At 39.3% G+C, this 13,817-nt stretch overlaps 1 protein-coding gene across 6 annotated transcripts in view; it reads right to left on the reverse strand.

Moving 5' to 3' along the window:
• The window catches only part of qkia (QKI, KH domain containing, RNA binding a), an 87,956-nt gene that overhangs the window by 10,579 nt on the left and 63,560 nt on the right, over positions 1–13,817 (reverse strand). For all 6 annotated transcript variants that reach the window (XM_032547934.1, XM_032547931.1, XM_032547935.1 and 3 more), the window contains exon 5: positions 1,564–1,651. In XM_032547934.1, the coding sequence (XP_032403825.1) occupies positions 1,564–1,651 (88 nt within the window). The remainder of the gene's footprint in view (positions 1–1,563; positions 1,652–13,817) is intronic.

Consider the following 13,817-nt stretch of genomic DNA (forward strand, 5'->3'; position numbering starts at 1 on the left):
ATGAATGAAACCCTCCCCACACCAAAACAGAAAAAGCACAAAATACAGCTGTGACCCACTGGACGAGCCCCCATCACCTCCACAGCTACAACCTTAATGGGAACAGTGAGGTACAGAAAACACATGGCAACAGAAATGACCGCACACAACACCGATAAAAACAGCCACAGTAGAAACACTGTGGGTTTACCACACAAAGGTTGATATTGCAACATATTGCTGATCAATTCAATTTAAATGGATTGTTAGCAGTCAGCTTCTGTTGGATGTGAAAAACATTTTTTAGCAGTTTTCTAAATAAATCAAGTGCTTCAGTGACTGCAGTTAGTTGCTTAGCTTAATGTAACACAAAAAAGAAACAAATAAATAAATAAATGCTTAAATTGATCAATTAAAATGCAAATTTCACAGATTGAAGCGCAAATGTGCAGAATAATGAACTCTAGAACCATTTGAAATGAAAGCAGAGATCACAAAGAATCAAAACATGCACAGGTTCTGGACTGGCTGGCGTAAAAGCTCAATGTTAATGAAACCCTGTGACTGACATGCAGAATCAAGCGGATGAAAACAAGTGAAGAGGAGGATGTACAGGGGTCTCTCAAAAATCCTAAATATCATTAAAATGTTTGTTTATTTCAGTAATTCAATTCAAAAAGTGAACCCACTACAAGAGGGACACATTTTGAGTGCTAATTCAGATGATTGCAGCTTAGAACTAATGAAAACCCACAATTAGATTTCAGAAAATTAGAATAAAAACAAGGCTTTTAATACAGTAATATTGCTCTATTAAACACAATGCCCACCTACTGCACTGTAAAAGATCTCAATACTTGGTCTGGGGTCATTTTGCATTAATTCTTAAGAATCACTGCAAAACACTTGCTCAAGTTTCAAGGACTTACAAATGCATAAAAAATATACAAAGCCATAAAAATAGACTCACTTTTAATATTTAGCAACACACTACAGAATCACGCATGGGGCGTGGATCTGGTCATGTGCTTTTTTCTACCACAGTTTTTCCTTCCACTCAATTTTCTGTCAATCTTGTTGGTTATCTTAATCCAGCTTATTTAGAGGTGACATATCCCTGAATAATAATTTGGGGTTTTTATTAGTTGTAGGCCATTATTGCCAAAATCAACAGATATAAACACTCATACATTTTGGCATAATGAATTGATTTAAGGAATAATTTTCACTTTTAAAAAATTAATTACTGAAATAAATAATGTTTTTGATGATATCCAACGTACGGAGATGTATTTATGGATAACAAAGGGCAGGATGAATGGATAATTGTTGAGAAGGAAAGAAACATATAAAAACAGAAGTGGTCCTGGATGTAATGCAGACAACAATCTGATTGTTTAGAAAGCTTGTTAATCGTTTGTTGTGGTCTAAGTTAATGTGACAACATGAAAACACTAAATCTTGTTACAAATTAATCTGCTGTTAGTTCACAAGTAAGATGAACTTCTGGCCTGGTTACATATGGTGTGTGTTATGAAGATATTAGCCATGTATGCTGCCTACTAGACCGATCAGCTGACTTACGTGTTTTGACATTGTTGTCTCTGTATGTCCCGTTGAGAATAGCCAGCTCCATCAGCTGCATCTTCTTCAAATTGTCTTCACCCTCAGCCTGAAAGAGAGAACCAGACAAATATTTATACATATATATATATATGTTAGCGACAGACTTCAGACCTAATCCAAACTAGAACTGAAACTAACGATTATTTTAGCAGTGGGTTACTATATAAATTAATCTGATGATTAATCAATTAATCACATAAAAAAAAAACTGGCACATTCTGCATATTTTTCATTTAACCACCTAAGTCTTTTAGAAATATATTCAGATTCAAATAAATAATTCAACTCTTTAAAAAAAATAAATAAAGAGACCATTTTATTGCCTTTAGTGAAGGCTTAATCTTTTGTAGCACAGGATGCATCTGCAGCTAAAAAATACTTCCAATACTTCCTAGGGCTGGTTTGTTAATTATTTTTTGGATTAATTGGTTAGAAAAAGGTGCTTATTAGTAAATTTGGAAAAGGTATATAGTTTTTATACAGTTTTGGCTTAATTACCGCTGTTGCTCTTTGAGCAAAGGGCCCTTTTTGGAGTCTGTATACCCCAGTTAACAATTAATCGATTACTAAATTAGCTGGTGATTCTTTCAGTAATCGATTAATCACAATTAATCGTTTCAGTCTTAATCCCAACACAGTAAAGGAACCTACATGCCAGGCGTTTATGTGCTCCCATGGAGCCGCTGAATCGTTTCAACACGACATGTTAATGTTCTCCACAAGCACTGCCTGGACAGGGCTTAGTCAAACATGGATGGGGATAAGCTAAAGTGCCGTTGTCATTCCAGAGTGGCTTGTTGTTGCTAAAATGCTGACAGAGACATTAAGTGTGAGAATGCATATTCATAATCCATATCAGAATGATAATTACTGTAATTTTCTTTGCTCCCCTGTGCGCAATCAAACTCGCAATAACCGCCCTAGCTAATGTCAGTCCTGTCAATTAATGTTTGGATAAATAAATACAAAAGCAGCAGCCACTGTCATTATTGCCAAATTAGGGAACTGAAATTATTCACGGAAAGCAATTAAGATAGCAACCTCCCGCCCCCCCACCCTCCTCCTAACACCCATCTCTCCCTCCGTCGCCTCAATCCCTCCCCCAGCACCTTGAAACTCCATTTCCCCCAGAGCTACCAGACACTCAATAACCATGACAACACAAAAGCCCCTGTAATTTCCCAGGTAGTGCATCATATTTAAGCTTGGCTGGTATGTGAATCATTTTCCAAAGTGAGGAGAACAAAAGCGTTAGCGGCAAGTTTCACTGACCTCACTCCAACCTAAAGTAACTATCGATTTCATGGCTTTTTTGTATCTTTTTGCTAAACGTTTCAATTCAAAAACGCGGACTGGCTGTTCCACCGTGCGCACACTGCATCTTCATGTGAACGAAACAGAAAGAAATAAAAGGCAGCTGACTCCGTTCCTCTATTCAGTCTCGGAGCAGAGGGCCTCTTCGACAAATTGGTAGTTCAGCAACAGCGTGTCGCATTCAGAGGATGATGAGGAAAGAATGGATGTGGAGGGGGAAGAAAAGGAGGACTCAGAGTTAAGCCCTCCCGTGAGACCCCTCGTCAACACAGCCACAGTGAGAGAGAGAGTGACAGAGGCTGGTCTCCCCTGACTAAATATAAGGCTGCAGAGCTGTGTACTGTTTAGTCCGTCACACAACTTCCACTTAATAAAATAATTCTGCCTTCATTTCCTCTGCAGACATCTGCCTGCTTTCTTTTTACAGGAGCACTTTAACAGGATATCTGTAGGTTTCAGAAAGTTAACTTTAAGACTTTTCAAGGCCTTTTTAATGCCAGCTTGAATGAACGGCTGAAAAAACTATAAAATGTAGGGAATGATTTGGGGATCCCACGGGCTCATTAGGGCTGGCAACAGAAGCGAACCAGTGGCAAAAACAAACACTGTTCACCCAGTTGGTGAGACATCTACACTTAAACGTGATAGGCATTAAAAAAAAAAGCTAGCTAGCTAGAAAAGGGGTATATTAGCAGCTGGCTACCAACCACCACGAGTCACAAAACACACTGAAGATGCCTATGTGCGCCTTTTCAAGATAAAAATGCCCCACAAGAAAAAGTAAAGCTACATTTGAGATTATATAGGGCAGCCAGGCCAAAATTTAAGACTTTTGATTAGGCTGAGCTACATTCTTTAATGATTTTAAGGTCTTCATTTTAGATCAATTAAGTTAGGGATTTTTATGGATGTTTAAAATTATATTCCACACATATGTAAGACAGATTTATACATCAAAAGAGATAACTGATTACAATAATCCTAGTTAGATTGCATCTTTATAATATTTATTCATGAAAAAGTCCACCGCACCTTGACCACACCATTCTGTGTTTTCTCTGAAAAGAGTCAGCAGTTGTTTGAAAGTAGGTCATGCCAATGGAGAGCAAGAAGTTGCCATAAAAATTCTGAACAATACATTCGTTGCTTTCTCAAGTTGATTTTTTTGGGACTACATTTATCTTTGCCATGGTGATGTATAAAAAGCTGCATGAGAAGAATTATGGCAGCGAATCTCTGGGTATCAACGAACACGAACCTGCTGCCCAATGGAAACGCAGAAAGAAACGGGAAACATCACAACAATGGTTTCATATTTTAAAACGTTGTTGGAAGAAAAAACTGAAAAAAAAGAAGAAGCTCGGCAGCAGAAATGTTAGAGAAGCTTATGTGCATCTATGTGCATTTTATTATGACAGACGTACAGGTGTGCAGGGGTTTAACAGGCACACACAAAAAGATCCCAATCCAACCTACTCTGTATAGGTGGCAAGCTGCCTGTTGAGAGCAGAGAGAGACAAAACAGAGAGCAGAAACACGGGGGAGCTCAGATGCTGCAGCTAGGATGAGGTGAGCGCTGCTCTGTGGAGAGGCTCAGCAGAGGGCAGGTGATACAGCTTCATGTTCACTAAGAGTGTGCTAGCAAAGCCAGCCAATACGATTGTATTGAGCTTTTAGATCTGAAATAAGATCATTTATGACGTGAAGTTATTAAACCAATAGTTCCTTTCTTATTTTAAATTAAATTTAGAGTAACCATTTTTACCTATATTTCAAATTTAACGGAAAAGCTTACTGTAAAACGCTCTTCAGATGATGGATGTATAGATGGAAGGAAGCACAATAAATAGGTGGATAGATGGATTATTGAACAAATGATTTTACAAATGAATGAATTGCTAAACTGATGTGCAGTCAAACGACTATATGAATGAATAGACAAATAGGAAAACAAATGAATAAATGTTAGCAGATCATAAATTGCTTGATCAGCGATTTGAATTTAGATTGGGCCTAAAAAAAAGTTCAACCTGACCCCAAAGTAAACTGACATATTTTTTTTAAAAAGCTTTTGCTGATTTTGGTTTTAGATCACCAGTTGAGGGATCTAAAAGTGCAACTTCTCCAGTTTTTAGCTTTTGTTTAACGTCTTCCAACTCCAACTTGTCTCTTGTTGGGAAAGGACAGTTGCATAAAGAAGTGGATTTAGACAATGGAACATGTAAAGAATACAGAATTTTTTTCTATCAAACAAATTAAACTCTGCTTTTCCAGACCGCACAAGATTCCTGTGAAACTCCCCCCGCTTCCATCCAGTATTGTGATTCCAGGAAAGGTTTTTAGGAAAAGATGATAAACTCAAAGTGAATGCACACAGGATCATAAAGCAAACAATGATCCTGCCGACTCTGCTGTGGAGAAGCTGGGTTGACTTTCATCATGTTGCCTCATGTACGCTGGGCGGAAGCACAACTTTTACACCTCCATGAAGAGCAGTTAAATGTTTAACGTCAACTTGCTCACGGTGTCGTCACAATTAACACACTTCTCAGCCAGCATGCAGAAGCCATAATATGTCAGTCACTCAGAGGATGACGGTGTTGCGATCCCGCAAGAGTTTGTAATGCTGCGGCTGCTGAATATCTGGGAGAGGGACGGATGCTGGATTAGAGGACAAGGGGGATCGAGGGGAGGAAGTTTTAGCTTTTCCCTGCCGTTCACACATGCGTGCATGTGACAAACATACACACCCTCCTGTTGCTGTCCATCAGTGGAAAAGCCACTCAATAAAGCCGCTCTATCCACAAGAATCTGATTCAATCAATGAGGCCTATTTGTGAAATCAGCAGAGCGGTAAAAGCTATCAGAGACAAGCAAGACAGAGGGATGAGGGGAACGAGGGATAAATAGGAAGGGAAGAGGATGGAGATGAGCTCTAGTAGGTGAGCCATGTCCTACCTGACAAGCCTGCAATGAGGTCAGCTGACACAAACTACATCATTGTCATGTTTCTGTGTTTAGTGTAGAGGTCCCACGGCCTGGATTTGGATGCAAATTAGGTCCATCTTGGTTGGGTGATTATGTGTTAAACTGTATGTCTTTTAAACTGTATGGGTTCTAGAATATCTCAGAGTTTTAAACCTGTTTAAGAAATATGTTCAGAGACGTTCATCAAAACATATTTGATTAATCATACCAACTTAAGTATAAATAAGTATAAAATGATCAAAGAACCCAATCTGAAAGATCTCACAGTGTACATGCAGTCATTAAAATCCAGTATGCTGATGGATTGTTGAGTCATCCGCGTCAGCAGCTATTGAAGAGCACATTACGGACCAATAACTATCTTTGGTGGAATTATTAGAAAAGCAGGCACAACAATAAATTTGGGAATATTTATTGTCTTCTATATCAAACACTTGTCACTTACATTCATCCTTATTTCAAAACAAGACTATGATAGTAAAGTTTTAGTTGTTTCCATTAACCAGATCAATCATTATTTTTGGTAGATATTATATGGAAAAATGTGGGAAGTGTAGAAGAGTAATAGAAAGTCAACACACTCAAAACTCCTGACATGCGTCCATATTCTGATTAGAGTGAGACCCTTATATTTGCGGGGACTAAGGAGCACAACCACAAGTACTTGAGACTTTCTCTAAAAATGCTTAAAGCTACCAATTTTAATAGTTCAAACAGCAAATGTACACTAATATATTTTAATACACACAATGGAAAACATCTTAGAACCACCGCAGAAGCTTGGGCATACAGTCAATCAGCGCTAAGAAAATGTAATGGTGCTCTTGGGTTGGCTAAATAGCAAATACCAGCCAATAGCGTGTAGAATTAAACCTTCTTATTTCAGCTTCCCAAACAAAATTTTCTTTAAAATATTTTAGATATACTTTATGGCAAATCAGGCAAATTTTCTGCAAATAATTGGGGGTTGTGTTCCACAAGAAATCTGGAAACACTAAACCGCAAATAGGCGGGGGTCCGGCATGGTCATTAATGCTAAAACTGATTGCAGCATGGTCATTAATTTTGTAAAAACAGATAAAAATGTGTTTGTGAATCTCTCCAAGAAGTCTTGTTGAGGCTCCTTACTTTGATGCCTGTTCTGACCCAAGCTTGTTACAATACGAATACATATACAAACTGCAGCTAAAGCCAGATTTCTGTTTATTGCTTTGTTCTGTAGGCGCGTTTGAAATACAACAAGAAACAGATGACTGAGTGTCTGTCTGCACCCAAACTCCCCTTCTGACGCTCCACTTTCAGGCCCTCTCTTTGCCAAACCAACTGATGTAAACAGCCACTTGGGTTGGGTCGGCTGAATTCGCTCATGTTTATAGCCACAGCCGAGGGGTGGGGGGGATTTTTGCTCATATCTGGCAGGAGGGACTGTGAATGCAGCTGAGCTCAGAAAACAGAATGAAAAGGAAGGGAACAAATAAGTCTAGGAGGAGAAAAGGCCCACATAGCACATATAAGAGGCAGAATGAAAGATCATCTTTGAGTTAGTGAAGAGATGGAGAGATATATAGAGAGAAGAAAAGGACTGCTGGAGAATAGGAGACAAGAAAAGACAGAAAGAATAGTGAAAGCCAATTTGTCTGCTCCCCAGTGGCCTGACACTGGCTAAGGCCTGCTTTCCTTCCCTGGCCTTGCTGCCCGTCATCACAAACAGACGCGAGTGTGCACGCCCAACCTCACAAACACACACACACACATTTCTGAGGTCTCAGCAGGGCCAGGGTCAGACTCTCTCCAAACTACTCCAATTACCTGAGCAGTAAACACAGCCTGCCCTGGCTGCCACCTGGGAAACAGAGGCTGTGTGTGCAGAGCCCAGAACGGGGAGAGGAAGGGAACGGAGGAGCGGCTGACTACATGTACAGGGCTGGAACTAGTGGTACCAGCGCAACTTTACCCCTCCTCCCTGTCACCGCTCCCCTTTTGGTTCCTTCCCAAACTCCAACATCTGGAGGGAAATGATTACTCCCGCCAAGCTGCCAAGACGACTTATCAACAATTCCACACTCTCCAGAAGCAGAGGGTGAGAGAAGAGGAAGGAATGAGTACTTGTAGCAGGCTTCAAAACATTTCCACACAAAATAAATTACTGACAAGAAGTTTAATCGATTCAAGTCGACTAAAGCAAACTTTGGAACATGTACCGCAAACAGAAATAAAAACATATACAGCTAACTTTCTCCCGGCATTTTCATGGGAGAGACTGTAAATCCGACAACTGCACAGTAAATAAAGTCAGAACATGCTGCTAAACACATTCTTTTTCTTTAGGAATTACAGAGGAACCAAAACAAAAAAAATCCATAAAAATGTATTTTCTATGATGAGACTTTCGATAATTCATGGGAGGGTAAAAATAGACAAATGAGCTCAAATTTTTTTTCTGTTCCCTTTAATAGACAGAACATTTAATGTCTGTGCTGGAGCACATTATGTTCATGCTTTTAAAAAGAAAAAAAAATCAGTGCTGTACTTTCAAAGGCAATTTTCTTTCCTCTGCCTTGCTCCTTAGCTTTTGTGATCATATCTACCAGGGGAATTAGGCCTCCACTGGATTTTCTTTTTCCACCAATGACTAACAATGCAATCTCCTGCAACTCTCCTCTCTGGCTTTCTTATACCTTCAGAGTCCTCATGCAAAGCCTCTTTTTCTCCTTTGCACACAGCTCTTTTAGTAGTGTGTGCCATTAGCCATGCAAAACCAACAACACACCGGCTCATTAGCATAGAAGGGAACCTGACTGCAGTCAGATTATTACAAACGTATCAGGGCTGCTCCGCCCCATTACTGTCAATCCTGCAGCTTAGCGAAGTACAGAACAGAGTGGCAGATTACAAAGTGAGGAATGAACTGTTCTAATAAAGCCTTTATTTCTGCATCATAACCAACCTCACTAGTGAAGACGCCTCAAACTGAAAAAGTTGGCTCTCTGCTGTCATTGTTTTCTTCTTCCTGCTTCACTGCTGCACCTCTACTCCACCTGCTATTTCACATTGCTATGCTTTTCCTGACTTACTTTCGGTCAGATAACTGACAGTTAAACCTACAATTACCTTATGAATGAAAGATCACATGTGGGGTTGCACAAAGCTCTGTTTTCAGGCCACTTTCAATCAACACCTGCATGTTCCTTTAAAAAGAATGATCAAGTCTGACAACATCTTACCGTGTGTATGCTGAGGGCCTATTTACGATTCAGTATTTGTGGATTTTTCAGTAGATCGTACCCAAAATTATTCAGAAAAATCCAGGCTATCTACATATTTTTTCGTAGCACGTGTCCATGATATTTGAATAAAAATGTAGCTTTGGAACTTGATGCTACTTGACACACTACTGACTGGCTTTTGCAAAGAGAAGAGGAAGACAGTAGATATTACCTTCTACAGTACTGCTAAGATGGTTTCAACTGTGTGTATTGATAGTGTTACATTTCAAAGTCTGCATGGAGTCCATTACTAAATCAGTCTACAACTATTTTTGATAAATTGTCAGAATAAAATAATTCAGGCAGCTGCAGCTAATCCAAAGTGGTCCCCTTGGGACCTGAGCAACACCAAGGAAATGGATCATATCACATCAATCCTTAAATCAAAAGATGGAGTGTAAAATCTTATGATTGCTCTATAAGGCACTAAACTGTGTTGGTTTGGAAATAGTGTGCATCCGTAATACCAACAACATCCTGAAAATGTAATCTAAGCAGAAAATGTTGGTCTTGGTTATTTACTGGTTGTAAATGTATTTATGTTTAAGTGATGCTTACATTTTTTTTGATATTCTTTAAGAATTTTTCTCTTAAATATAGATTTTTTCACAAATGGTCCTTTATTTTTCCATAAAGCACTTTGAGTTACCTTGTGCCTGAAGGGTGCTAATAAAGTTGCCCAGGCTAGTATAACACTGGTGGGTACTTTGTATGTAAGGCAGAATGCTCAAGAAAAGCGGTAATTTAATTGGAAAAGCATAGTTCACGCCAACAGCTACTCGGGGGTCAGGAGAAATGGGCAACGTATGGGTGGCAAGCACAGTCTGCGCCCCAGACCTGGCAATAGTTCCTAGATCTATGGGGCTTATTACAGCCTTTTATTGGACTGCAGGAGAGTGAAGTGGGCTGCCCTGGTGCTGTGTGCTAACCCCATCAATATCTGCTGACAGACTTATACATAGACTCAGTGCCACCAAAACTAGAAAAGAGAAAAACAATGGGGCAAAAGAGAATTTGTCCTTCAACCCGTTACCTGCACATATAAAGACTCAGAAAGAAGAAAAAGTTGATTTTCTCTAATAAAGACGTTGGCTTGTGGAAAAAAAATATTTGTTGACCCGTACAGAATGGGCTGGGATTCCATTTGTTAATCATTACCAGCAGATCAGAGTTCAGTAATAACCTAGAAAATTAAACCTAGATTTTACAACTCAAGTTAGATAAATTACTCAAGCTTATCCATCTGCATCCGTTTTAAGGAACATCTGATGCCAAGTTGTGTCTCATGATATCCCCGTGTTGTACAGCCCAACAAACAGCTGTTAGTTTATCCTCTCCTCTCTTTTAATCATCAACATTTCTCTGCATGGAAATAAAAAAATCTCCACCCTCTCACTCAATCTGCTCTTGCAACCTTTAGAGTAACAGTCCGTTTTTGTTCCATTTCTCTTTCCCCTCGCTCCCCACCCCTGCTTTTATACCTCATTCTGCCATACTGGCAGACGATGTATTGTTCTGTCGCCACGATCCTTTAATGCCATCCAATCGAGCGGGGAATATCTTGAAGGGATTTGGGCAGGGATGATTTGGGAGGTTTAAATGCTGCAAAAGGATTTGCATCAGATTCAGAGATCCTGACTCAAAGCAGATCACTGAAGCCTTCTCTTATAACAGAGATTTGAGAATCTCATGTGAGATGTTAATGCAAACCTTTTGAAGGTTTGTGTGTGTATGTTAGCAAACAGGGATACATTTTGGAGACACCGTCCTCAGGTTGTGTGTCTTAATGGAACCTGACAATGCCAAACATTTGAGATTATTCATTAAGTCCAAAGCTGGCATCAACAACAACCTATTTTCTTATATTTCTGAATTTCTCCAAATAACTAAGCATACTTCAATCAGAAGTAAAATTTGGTCTGTTTCTTAATTTATTTTTGTTTTAAGTCTGTTTGGATCACTAAAATTATAACCATTTACTGAATGCCAAAAGATTTGCCAGGTATAGATATTAATCAGATTTATAGAGTTCCATGATATCTTTCCATATTTTATTAGATTTTTACATAATGTCCATAATGTAAACTTCTGACATTGAAGAAAGTTAAAAAAAAATCTTTAAAATTTCTCACTGTAGCAGTTAGAAATACTTTTTTTTAATCCCAAATGATATAAACCACACCTGTCTTTTATCAGGTGTGTAAATATCTGGATTGTACTGTGAAAATAAAATCCATTAATTTTATTAATGTTTTTGTTTATGTCAAACATGCTAAAACTGAAATAGAAACAAGCCAAAATAGCACAAATTTCAATCAGGAACACCACTGAACCACAACAATAAGCACTGGATGTTCTATAACGAAGTAAGAATGTTTTTATTTTAATTTCCTAAGGAATCTGCAAAATGTCTGTTTGAGAAGCAAAGTTCTTTCAAGGTTTTGCAGGGGAGGAATGAATACTTGAACATTGTAGTCTTGTTACAATGCAAAGTAACAACCAAATTCCTCAGTAAGAGCTGCATTAAATGAAACAAATTAATGCCACACTGTGGAGGATTAAACAGCCCCACATGTTTAAGATGTGCCTAAATGGAATTTAGGAGCCATTACAAACAATTTGTCCATATTTAAGACTTTTTGTTGTCTAAAGTTGACTTTTAAATCTAAGAGATTAAAAGCACATTAAGAGACCTTGTGAGTTGGTTTTATGTTCTTTGATGGCTCATTATTATTAGCAGGCAGTATATCTGAGATGTTCTGTGTTAAACCATTAAAACATCCCAATTATTTAACTTTAGACCTAATCAGTCTTTAATTTTTTCTTTTTAAACATGAATATCTGTCAGAAAAAATATTTATTTTTGGACACTGTAAAAAAAGATACACTGATAAAAAATAATGTTAACTAAAAATATTAATAGTGAATTATATCTAATGTCATTGATGACAACTAGTTTAGCAATATATATATCAGAAATTCTCCTATATTTGCATTTGTCAACAAGGTTAGTTTAAGGGGCAATGTTATGTTCTTCAGGCACATAGTGCCATTTTATAGCACAAAAAAGTAACTGTTTTCCTTCGGTTGTTATAAAAGTTCTACCTACAGTATATCTCCATATAATCTTGAAATTGGGTGTCTATCTCTTTAAAAACTCAGTTTTCAGGTGGTCATCCCAACATCACTCTTTTAACAATGTTTTTACCAGCGTTGCACAGAGAAGAAGCTTACGTAAGGAGCTCAGCAGATGCACAGGTCCACTAGGTGTTTGCCATTGCTGCTGGCTAGTCTGAAGGAGCTGAGGAGTGCAGTCACAGGAGAGGACTACTCTATGAGGCGGCAGCTTGGAAACCTGGAAACTGCAGCTCCGGGGAGCTGGCACTAGATAAGCCCACCTAGGAGTTTTGGACACCTGAATGGTTGCCACGGGAGATTAAAGGATTTCTCAAACGTGCATGAAAGAATCAAGGCAGAACTCCAGGTATATTCTTGATGAAGGAATAGCATTATAACATAATGCAAAGTTCATAAAAGCTGATTTAACATAATTCTGCCCCTTTAATAACATCATGTCATTCACAGAGTATCAAAATGTTTTTGCTCCATTGGTAGAACTTAACAACCTTCCTGTGCAACCACCAAGAGGGTGCAGAAAGCCAATGGTGGGGCAACTATTTGAGCCATAGCCACTCGAATGATGCAGGCTGAGGAAAGAGCTGAATTTGACGAGCAGCCTTCAGGCGCTCTAAATGCTAGAGCTCTACAATCCTATTTCCCTGCCTCCAACACTAGGGCGCATGGTCGCTGGAGGAGGAGACATGAAAGCCATGCGTGTGCGCACGTGTGGGTGTTTGTTCTGACTTCAAATGTTGAACCTTGGCCGCAGAACGGTTCCATCACAAGTTCAGAAACTACTGTGGGAGGATTTGCATGTGTAAGACAAAAAGACAAAGTGGCAGAGAGACGCCGAGGGTTCTGTCAGCAGTCGGCCTTTAGAGTCCTGACTGTGACTCTCTTGAAATCAACCCACGGGAGTATGCACACTTCTGCATTTCCTTGCCTCTCTGTAAAGGGATTAGGGGAACCTTCAAAGAGAGGCAAAGATTGGCCGGGGGCCTGCTTGGTCCCTCTCCACGCCACAGGAGGACAAGGGCAGATTAAAACTGTCCGGGCCTTTTAGCCAGCCTTGTTAGTGGACTTCTTTTGGTGTGTAGTGCATTAGGAATCTCCAATCCCCTTCCCCCCTGAAGGAGCCAAACACAACCAGGTAGATTAAGTAGGTGGTTATTTCACAATGATGTGAGGGATTTGGGCGGTTGGGGACCGAAATACGCGTGTGTATAACTGAACTGAAATTAACAGGACAAGTCGTCAAAGCATTTTTAGACATGCTGCAAGGGGCCTGCTTACACAGAATGCACCTGCACTGGGGACTGAGGCCAATTAAAAACGTACATATGAAACCAAGAAACTAACCAAACCATCTGACCTCAGATGAACAGAATGTATAAAACGATTAGGAACAGGTTAACCCCAGGAGAACATGTTTAAGACAAGATGAAGCTGAACCCATTTATGTTTTTTGCTTGCAAGTTGGTGAGGACGGAGTGAGACAAAAGGCGGTTTTATTCGCACCACTCC

The sequence above is a fragment of the Xiphophorus hellerii genome, chromosome 19 (assembly GCF_003331165.1).
Source record: "Xiphophorus hellerii strain 12219 chromosome 19, Xiphophorus_hellerii-4.1, whole genome shotgun sequence".
Lineage (NCBI taxonomy): Eukaryota > Metazoa > Chordata > Actinopteri > Cyprinodontiformes > Poeciliidae > Xiphophorus > Xiphophorus hellerii.